At 45.1% G+C, this 10,308-nt stretch overlaps 1 protein-coding gene and 2 non-coding genes across 3 annotated transcripts; all 3 read right to left on the bottom strand.

Annotated features, from left to right (window-relative positions):
- Positions 1 to 779: 779 nt before the first annotated feature.
- LOC136763637 (eukaryotic translation initiation factor 4 gamma 1-like) lies at positions 780 to 8,913 on the bottom strand. The gene is made up of 15 exons (XM_066717769.1): positions 8,909 to 8,913; positions 8,042 to 8,153; positions 7,434 to 7,742; positions 6,951 to 7,148; positions 6,383 to 6,523; positions 4,896 to 5,129; positions 4,582 to 4,686; positions 4,294 to 4,456; positions 3,627 to 3,901; positions 2,950 to 3,123; positions 2,466 to 2,663; positions 1,883 to 2,035; positions 1,498 to 1,725; positions 1,185 to 1,289; positions 780 to 1,062 (listed from the first exon to the last, which is right to left on the bottom strand). The coding sequence occupies exons 1-15, from the start codon at positions 8,911 to 8,913 to the stop codon at positions 802 to 804; spliced, it is 2,661 nt and encodes an 886-aa protein (XP_066573866.1). The 3' UTR covers positions 780 to 801.
- Positions 2,781 to 2,857, bottom strand: LOC136763803 (small nucleolar RNA SNORD66). Its single transcript, XR_010821113.1, has one exon. It is a non-coding gene; the product is annotated as a small nucleolar RNA SNORD66 (small nucleolar RNA).
- LOC136763804 (small nucleolar RNA SNORD66) lies at positions 7,266 to 7,341 on the bottom strand. Its single transcript, XR_010821114.1, has one exon. It is a non-coding gene; the product is annotated as a small nucleolar RNA SNORD66 (small nucleolar RNA).
- Positions 8,914 to 10,308: the final 1,395 nt, after the last annotated feature.

The raw sequence follows: 10,308 nt of genomic DNA on the forward strand, positions 1-10,308 counted from the left end.
TGACCTCTCCTTCAATGTCAATCAATGCTTACAATTGTTGATATTGCCCTAAAGAGTGTAGATAGGCTGATGATTGCTACAGAACTCGGCTAGGAACTCATATGAGGTCTGTTCAAAAATGTCCTCCACTGTGACCTTTGACCTCTACTTAAGGTCAAACTGAGAACTAACTCAACTCCTTTCATAGTGCAGTTAGGCTCATACTTACAAAGGAACACATATAGGAACCCATGTATGATGTACCTGAAAATGCCCTTTCTGAGGACCTTTGACCTTCCTGTCAGGTCAAATGCAAAATCCTCTCATAAATCCTTCCAGAAAAAAGCTATGATGCTGCTTTGAAGCTACAATTATTTAAAAGGTATTTAACATGCTGAACTGCTTATATTCATCAGATACTCTTTTAATTGGTCTTAAAACATCCTTTTTCAAATTCATAGCAGTTCCTGTCGCACTGTACAACTATCGAACTTCTGCTCACAATGTCTTAGCGGCGGCTTCACAAACACAGTTTAGTACTAGTCTCTATTAGATTGTATAGGAGGTAGAGAACTCCGAGATTAATGCTAACCGAGGTCGGTGAAATCATCTGAGTCTACATCTCTGATCTACAGTGCACCTCCATTCAATATAGTATAGATATAGATATCCATACTGTTCCCCAGGCTGTACTGACCGTGCTCTATAGATATATATATATGACACCACATACACACTGATAAAGAGTCTTAGTTTGTATCATTTTATTTTGTAGATTAAACAGAAAAGGGAAAGAAATTGAATGATCGTATGTTGATGCTTTCATCTTCGCCAGAGAAGGACTGGTGTTTCTATTTCTAGTGCTTTCACAAAAGTCCCTCTCTTCCTGGCCTGCTCTGCTCTGGCCCGACCGACGCGTGACAGGACACTTTCGCTGAAGTTTGCATCACGTCGGTTGTCCTTCTTGCTCATGAGCTGCTGCTGCACCTTGATCTGCTCATGGTGCACTTCCAGCTCTGCTTCCTTGTGGACCTGGTCGATTGTCTTTGGATCCTGGTCACCCCTCCGGGGCACCCAGTTATCCTGAGGAAGGGGAGAAAGAGTCAGTGACTATTGTACAGAGAGAACAAGAGGCACACAGGGATTTGGCAGGTGGGAAGCTGAAAGCAAGGAAGGTTTCTATTCTCCAAACACTCGTGACTTACTCTTCTCAGGTCCAAGACGTCCTGCAGCAAGAAGCGGATTCGAGAGGAGGTCTTCCTCTCTTTGATGATCAGCTCCATCTGGCTGAAGTACTGGTCCATGCGGGGCTGGTGAAAAGGTCAGACAGAACGATTAGAAAACAGTCCAGACAGCAGGTACAGAAGTAACTTTATACCACAGAGTGAAGCAGCATTCCTTCAAGAAGGCTTCTGCAGATGCTCAGAAACACTTATTCAGACCACTGTCTAGAGGCCCCATCACGTTGCTGATGTTTAGCCAGGGCTCAGTCTGGCATGATGGCCGGACCTGCCTTACCTTGGCTGTCTCGAGGTCCAGGTCTTTGCCGATAGTGGAGAGGAGTCGGCACAGGCACTCCAGGGACTCTTCATGGTTCTTCAACAGCTTGAAGATGCAGGCGTGCATCATGGCCTCTGTCAGCATCTTCACCTTGAACAGCTCCCCAAAGAACTTTATGTGGCCTAGTGAGCGCCGCTGGGCCTTGTGCTTGGCCTCCTGCAGCTCGTCACGTAGACGCTGCCGCTCCTCGCCCTACGCACACAGACAGCACTCAATTACATACTATCATAATGGAGGAATGATTTTTCAAGCATTCCAAGAACTGGAAATCACTTTTGCATTTTCCAGACTTTCAGAATAGCATACGAACCCTGATTATATTTTAAAATAAAAGTCATTCAACATTTTTTACCAAGGATGCATCCAGCATCTTCTGTTTCTTCTTGAAGACCTCGTCTCCATCCTCCTCCATCTCAAACTCCTTCTGGCAGCGGTTTAAAAGCAGAGTGCGGAAAGTCACCATCTCTCCCGGCTTGTCAGTGGTCGGGACTTTGAACTAGAGAAAGGGGAGCAGGAACAACATAAACCCTAAGCAAGATGGAAACCTGCTAAGCATGGTCTGTGTGCCATGCCAGCTTCCATCTTAAACAGGTATCGGAGTGAAAACTTTTTATATGTGCTTCACAAGACAGGCATCTGCTAGTCCATTCAAAACTGAACTCCCACAAATTACAATTCCAGAGCTAAACTAATCTCATCCATGTATTATTATTATTATTATTATTTTTTTTTTTTTTTTTTTTTTTTTTCTCCTAGCAGACACCCTTGTCCAATATAAGAGCAATACAAAGTGCAATAATACAGAGCAGTTCAAGGCATAATAAATGTTACAAATTCAAATGTACACAAATAGCATCTTCACAACCCTCTACCATCCCTTCCCTCCCTCTTTAACTTCACTCTCCCCGTCACCCTCCTTCTCTCACCCTCAGAAGGCAGTGGCACATATTGGCGTATGAGGGGCAAAAATTGGGTTCGGAGATGGCCTTCTCAAAGATGAGCTCCATGACACCCTGGAGTCGCTGCTCCGTGTCGATGGTCAGCTCGTTCAATTGACGCATCAACGGCTGGAACATCTGTGGGGTCAGCTTGTTCAGGATACCGTTCACCCTGCGGAACAGCTCCTGTTGAAGGGAAAGGGGGGAGGAGGGAAGGAAGGAAAAATAGTTAGTTCTGCAAACCTCGGCCAAGTCCGTGTTTTTATTTGTTCTGGAGAGGTGGGTGCATGTGAATGTATTCAGCCCCTCACTTCCTCTTCTCCATCAGTAGAGGTCAGTGGCCCAGACACCATGGCACTAAAAACAGACCATCACTGGGGCTCCAAGTTTACTTACAATCCTCTTTACTAGGCTAGCAAATTATTATTCCCACCCCCACCAAACAAGAACCGTGTCCTCTGCTCCTACATACCTGGGTCTTAATGACCTCGGGGTCATCACCCACTGTGGGAGCCTGCTTAACTGTAGGCTTCCATGCCTTCTCGGCCTTGTTGAGCTGAACCTCATGCGAGAATGACAGGGTGATGACCTTGCGCTGCTCCCTCCTCTCGCCCTGCTGGGAGCGCTGGGGAGCCACTGCTGAGGGCTGGGGGGAGAAAAAGTCAATCGCTGGTCAGGGCAGGGGGCTGCCACTGCGAGGGCTGCGGGGTGAATAGTTTCTAATTGCGCACAATCCCCAATTCGCCTGCTGGAGCTGTATTCCAATGCTCAACAGATACAACAGCGCTCAGCTGAGACCGCTTCCAAGGCAAACTGCACCACTATCTACAAATAGACTTATTGTGAGGATTCTCATTTAAATTAAAGTGGGCGTTGTCTGGAAGTGATATTTCTAAAATGCCCCAAGCCTTTAACCCGGCTTCACACTGCTAGTATTGATTCTATTGAAGTTACATTCGTGACATGATCATATTGCAGGCACATTCATTGACCTTTCCTCAGCTCTGCTGCTGCATATTTTTGATGGAAGTGTTCAGCAGAAGCAAGATCCATTGAACAAGTAAGTAAACGTTAAACCTATGATAACAGCAGTCTGAAGTGATGGGCTCTGAGCCCCCTATTGTGTCCAGCAGTGGATCATCCCCTTACCTTCATGTCATTGAGGTGGAGACACTCCCCAATGATGGACTTTGGTTTCTTCAAGTCAATCCTGTCCAGGCCTTTCTTATCCCCAGCTTCTCTCCTCTCAGAGTGTTCGTGCTGGCCGCGCTCATGACGCTCCGGCCGCTTGAAGAGGTTACTACACTCACCGCCATCCCGGCGAGAGCTACTCCTGAAAACGGAGGAAGGAGCAGCAGAGGACGACTGCTGCAGGGCGGAGCAGCGCTTCAGGGTGCCGGTAGCGCGCCATCCAGTCTCGGAAGCTGTGAAAAGAGTTAGGGAGCCTCTGAAGGAACAGGCTGCGCTGCTACATGGATAGAACTACTGGCCTGAGCGTTTTGAGGGCTTGCAGTGTAGATGACCAAGAATGGAGGCTCACTGCTCCAAACCACAGACCTAGTCCTCACAGTGATGTTCAAGCTTCTTCCAGATGAGCTCATTACTGAATTGAATCAGTAAAATGTAATGAAACGGTTTCCAAATCTTAAAAGTAACTCACACAACCTCAATGGTTTAAGTTGCCAAAAAAAAAAAGTAACATAAGCCATATAAGACTGGGGTCTGGGACCCCCCCTACATAGACATCATTAGAAAATGAGGTGGTGTGATTGGACAGTTTCGGTTGAATTCTCATCTGTGTGCTCTTGAGCCTCACCTGCCGAGCGCGGCCCCCCAGGGCCCCCACGTCGGTTGTCCTTCTTGCTCATGAGCTGCTGTTGCACCTTGATCTGCTCACTGTGCGCCTCCAGCTCTGCTTCCTCGTGGACCTGGTTGATTGTCTTAGGACACTGGTCACCCCTCCGGGGCACCCAGTTATCCTGAGGAAGGGGAGAAAGAGTCAGTGACCATTGTAGAGAAAGAGAACGAGAGGCACATAGGGATTGGGGGGGGTGGGAAGCTGAAAGCAAGGAAGGTTTCTATTCTCCCATCACTCATGACTTACTCTTCTCAGGTCCAAGACATCCTGCAGCATGAAGCGGATTCGAGGGGAGGTCTTCCTCTCTTTGATGATCAGCTCCATCTGGCTGAAGTACTGGTCCATGCGGGGCTGGTGAAAAGGTCAGACAGAACGATTAGAAAACAGTCCAGACAGCAGGTACAGAAGTAACTTTATACCACAGAGTGAAGCAGCATTCCTTCAAGATGGCTTCTGCAGATGCTCAGAAACACTTATTCAGACCACTGTCTAGAGGCCCCATCAAGTTGCTGGATGTTTAGCCAGGGCTCAGTCTGGCGCGGCGGCCAGACCTGCCTTACCTTGGCGGTCTCCAAGTCCAGGTCTTTGCCGATAGTGGAGAGGAGTCGGCACAGGCACTCCAGGGACTCTTCGTGGTTCTTCAACAGCTTGACAATGCAATTGTGCATGGTTTTCTTCACCAGCATCTTCACCTTGAACAGCTCCCCAATTAACCTGATATTGCCTAGCGAGCGCCGCTGGGCCTTGCGCTTGGCCTCCTGCAGCTCGTCACGTAGACGCTGCCGCTCCTCGCCCTGCACACACACGGCACTTAATTACATACTATCCTAACGGAGGCATGATTTTTCAAGCATTTGCAAGCCCTGGAAATCAGTTTTGCATTTTCCAGACTTTTTCCAGACATCCAGACTAGCGTACGAACCCTGTTTATATTTAAAATAAATACTTGGGCTGTCAGTCAATTCAAATATTTGATTGGTTAATCAGTTAATTGGTTGATTAAGCTGCAGATTAATCAGGCACTTATTAAAATAAGTGTAATAGTCTTTAAGTGATTGTGCCACACAGTAATACTTTAATAAATACTAGGCATTGATACTACAGTATAACAACGCTGAATGGGAATGGAAAAAAATATATAAATTAATATTAAAAAAAAAAACACTAAATCATTATAATCAGCAAACTAAATTAAAATCGCTACAGCAAACTGGTGTTTTGCTCACAAATGATACTGTAAACTCACACTGCCCTTGTAGGAAAAGCATTGCATGCAAATTAAACAAAAAACCTTTCCTTTGTCTTCAGTGTTTCTTTACGAATCCAGTTTGAATCCAAAGCTGGACTGTAGTTTTTAGCGGCTGTAACCCTGCAGTTTGTGCGGGGATGCTGTACCATAGCTCTCGTGATGTGATATCTTGCCTGATTTGCCTTTATAATTTATCACTGTAGAAGCACAGGGCTGCTCAGTTTGACCGATTTAATGTGAATTACTCTGTGTTCCTGAATACTCTGTGCAGACCCGTTCTTTACTTTTATTAATATATGTATTAAATATGCCTAAGTAGTGTTTCAGCTGCATAATCGCAAATCGAGTTCAAGTCAGAATCTCTACCTCACCTGTCTAGTCTTGTGTAGCATTACAGGTGTACTCAGATTGAATGATTAAACACTTGTTTCATTAGTTTTGAGTGTGCAGTGTACACGTTTCTAAAACAAAGTGCTTTGATGTCATTTATACCAATCATTTGAATGTTTTATGTTCATATTTACATTTAAATACTTCTCCATTTATGCTAGTTTTATACGATCGTTTGCCTTTCATTATACCACAGCATTAAAAGAGCTATCAGCTCTTGTAGGTAGTTCAAAATCTCTGTGATTCTAGTGTTAACCGTATAATTGACAGTCACTATTATGACTTTTGTTTTTTAAATCTGCAAGATTAAATAGAAAAAATATTGATTGTCAATTCATTCGTTGATTCATAGACCCGATTAATTGATTAATCGAGGCAGCCCTAAAAAATACGTTCAGATGTTCTTACCACCAAGGATGCATCGAGCAACTTCTGCTTCTTCTCAAAGTCCTCATCTCCATTCACCTCAAACTCCTTCTGGCAGCGGTTCAAAAGCAGAGTGCGGAAATTCACCGTCTCTCCCGGCTTGTCAGCGCTCGGGACTTTGAGCTACAGAAAGGGAAGCAGGAACAATATAAACCCTAAGCAAGATGGAAACCTGCTAAGCATGGTCTGTGTGCCATGCCGGCTTCCATCTTAAACAGGTATCGGAGTGAAAACTTTTTATATGTGCTTCACAAGACAGGCATCTGCTAGTCCATTCAAAACTGAACTCCCACAAATTACAATTCCAGAGCTAAACTAATCTCATCCATGTATTATTATTATTATTATTATTATTATTATTATTATTATTATTATTTCCTAGCAGACACCCTTGTCCAATATGAGAGCAATACAAAGTGCAATAATACAGAGCAGTTCAAGGCATAATACATTTTACAAGTTCAAATCTACACAAATAGCATCTTCACAATCCTCTACCATCTCCTCTCTCCCTGTTACTTCACTCTCCCTGTCACCCTCCTTCTCTCACCCTCAGAAGACACTGGCACATATTGGCGTATGTGGCGGAGAAGTTGGGTTCGGAGATGGCCTTCTCGAAGATGAGCGCCATGACACCCTGGAGTCGCTGCTCCGTGTCAATGGTCAGCTCGTCCACTTGACGCATCAACGGCTGGAACATCTGTGGGGTCAGCTTGTTCAGGATACCGTTCACCCTGCAGAACAGCTCCTGTTGAAGGGAAAGGCGGGAGGAGGGAAGGAAGGAAAAATAGTTAGTTCTGCAAACCTCGGCCAAGTCTGTGTTTTTATTTGTTTTGGAGAGGTGGGTGCATGTGAGCGTATTCAGACCCTCAATTCCTATACTCTATCAGTAGGGTTAGTGGCACAAACATCATGGCACTAAAAACAGATCATCACTGGGGCTCCAATTTTACCCACAATCCCCTTTACTAGACTAGCAAATTATTATTCCCACCTCCCAAAAACAAGAACCGTGTCCTCTGCTCCTACATACCTGGGTCTTTATGACCTCGGGGTCATCACCCACTATGGGAGCCTGCTTAATTGTAGGCTTCCATGCCTTCTCGGCCTTGTTGAGCTGAATATCATCCGTGAATGACACGTTGATGATTCGCGGCTCCTTCCTCTCGCCCAGCCGGTAGCACCGGGCACCCTCTGCTGAGGGCTGGGGTGGCAAAGAGCCTGGGCCATGTCCCCCCATGGGCTGTATGCCAAGGTTGGCAAGAGAGGGGGTAAGGTCAGGGACAGAGTTCATCCCTGTCAGCAGACTGGGGTCCAGGCGATGCACAGGGGTATTTATGGCCTGGAGAGAGGGGAGGGAGGGAGAAAGGGTCAGACCAAAGCTGCTATTCCTTCAAGCCATAAAACAATCTTCTGTGGTGGACAGGTAACACACATACAGTTTTCAAACTAACAATCACAATTAGACAGCAGTTGACAAAAACATGCAACATGGTACATAAGTTCAAACGAGAAATGCCCAATATCAACATTAAACAGATCCATCAGAACAATGCAGGTAACCAAATAAATCAGATTTATTTATATATAAAAACAAGAAAATAAAACTCTAGGGTCTTCTAGACAAGCAGGGCTGCATACCTTAGCCAGGACCACATCGCTAATGCGGAGTTTCTGCAGCCTGTCACAGATGAACTGTAAGTCCAGCAGGAACTGCCGCTCATTCTCCTTCTCATCAGGGGTATATTTCCACCTACAACATAATTTTAATGCAACAACATTTGCACAGAAGTCTTGGTTGTGCCGAGGATTACGAAATAATGAAAGCAATACACTTTAGATGTTGGCTAAAAATCTGTTGTTGCGTTTAAATGACCCAGGTTTATTTCTTACTCAACAGATATCAGAAAATATTTATAGCTTAGACAAAAATTGAAAATATTACAAAAAGATAACAAAAACGTTATATGCCTATACACCACAGTCATTATATTCATTAATTTATCTCAGGGAGTAAGACAGTACCATTTCAGCACATACCATATCCATTTCACCATATTTAATATCCTCTCATACAGTAATCAATAAACGAGAATAATGGTTCAATGTGTAGCTACACACCCACACTTAGGAGCAATTCACACGATCTTGTACTGGTGAAAAATACATTATTATTCACATTGTGTCCCGACTTTAACTGTACTGTCATTTAAAAACAAATAGTCTATACATACCCTGCTGCAATGAAAACAAAAATATAGATTAATGAAACGGCCTACTTGAAAGTTGCAGAGTATTCAAGACAAAACTTGAAGTCTGCAATCGCAGCCATATTTTGAATTCAATACAACCAAAAGTCTCTCGTTAAAACTGAAATTACACTTAGGTAAAATCAATCGACTGTACGGCTCCGTCTCCAAACACACTATCAGCTCTAATTAGGCAAAATCCACAGAGCAAACAATCGAATTCCAGCGACTGTTACGTATGCAAATGACAACAACTGACGTCATACCGAACACATATCAGAAAAACATAAAACAGTTTACAAACGAGAGGCCACTGGACCCATCAGCTCGTTTGGTGTCCATTAATAACTAAGTGATCCAAAGATCCTACCCAGTCTATTTTTGAATGTTCCCAAATTGTGGCTTCAACCACATCGGGGAGTTTGTTCCAGATTGTATTAACTCTCTGTCTGAATAATTGTCTCCTGTTTTCGGTCTTGAATGCCTTGAAGCCCAATTTGCATTTGTGTCCAAACACACTGAATCGAGTCACGTCAACGGTGCGCATCGCCCCCACCCACACGCATCGGCCACTCAGCCAGAGTCACATCGCGCACTTTTACAACCCGACTAGGGTCTGAGATGCGCAGCGCGGCTGTCCCTGCATGCGTGTCTGTAGATGCTTTATAGTCACACTACTGGTCATTAAGGATCAACATTTGATCTGCATGGCTCATCACAACAGCACCAACACAACCAGCAACGAGCAGCACAAGTGTCCCTCAGTCCAAGTCCACAGCACACACGAGTATAACCCCCGATCAGCAGCAGAGCTGGCAGGCTGGCGCCCCCTCCTGTACAATGAACGCAACAGACCTATTCATCAATACCAATACAAGGCTGTAAGTCTAGAGAGAGGGCCTACCTTACTCGTGTTTTCCTCTTGATTTTCGTCCGTGCGCTGTGTCCAAACTGCGGTATTACTGTCTCCCAGTTTTTCTTTACAGTAATTGTGACCCGTGAAAGGCTCTCTAGATTGTCATTCTGCTTAGTCCCGCCTTCAATCAGAGAAGCCAACTCTGATAGGAGAGAAGTGCGCCGGTAATCCCATGCATTAAACAGGGACTAATTGTAGTGCCGTCCCCTGGTCAATTGGCGCTGCACAGAGGGGAGCTGCTACCAGCATTTGCATAATGGGATAAAGGCACCCCCCCCAAACACACCCAGGGAAACGGACACTGCACACCCCAATGTGTGCACCTTTACCTGTCTCACCCTTCCTGCCTTTCCCTTGTGTCTGCATCTCTCTCACTGTTCTCAGTGCTCTTGTAAGAGAGAGTGAGCAGTCACTGAAATAAAATTGCAATGCCTGTCCTAAAGGAAGATAATTATTTTTGCTATTAGCCTACACAACAGAGAAAGTGCTACAGGAGAATGAAGGATGGACAGTGGTCAGCAGGCACCAACACCAGCCTAGACTCCCACACCATGAAGCAGACCTCTGCAGGGCCCCAGGGTCCAAAGCAGGGGCCCACACTTCCCCACATCACCCCCTCCACACTCTGTGATCTGGTATATCCACCGCACAGTGCACAATTCATTTAATTGCTGGTAAATTAAATCAATTGTGAGCATAAACTACATATATGTGAACCTTTTCTTGTCCCAAGAGCAGTACTG

This window comes from Amia ocellicauda, chromosome 11 (genome assembly GCF_036373705.1).
Source record: "Amia ocellicauda isolate fAmiCal2 chromosome 11, fAmiCal2.hap1, whole genome shotgun sequence".
NCBI lineage: Eukaryota > Metazoa > Chordata > Actinopteri > Amiiformes > Amiidae > Amia > Amia ocellicauda.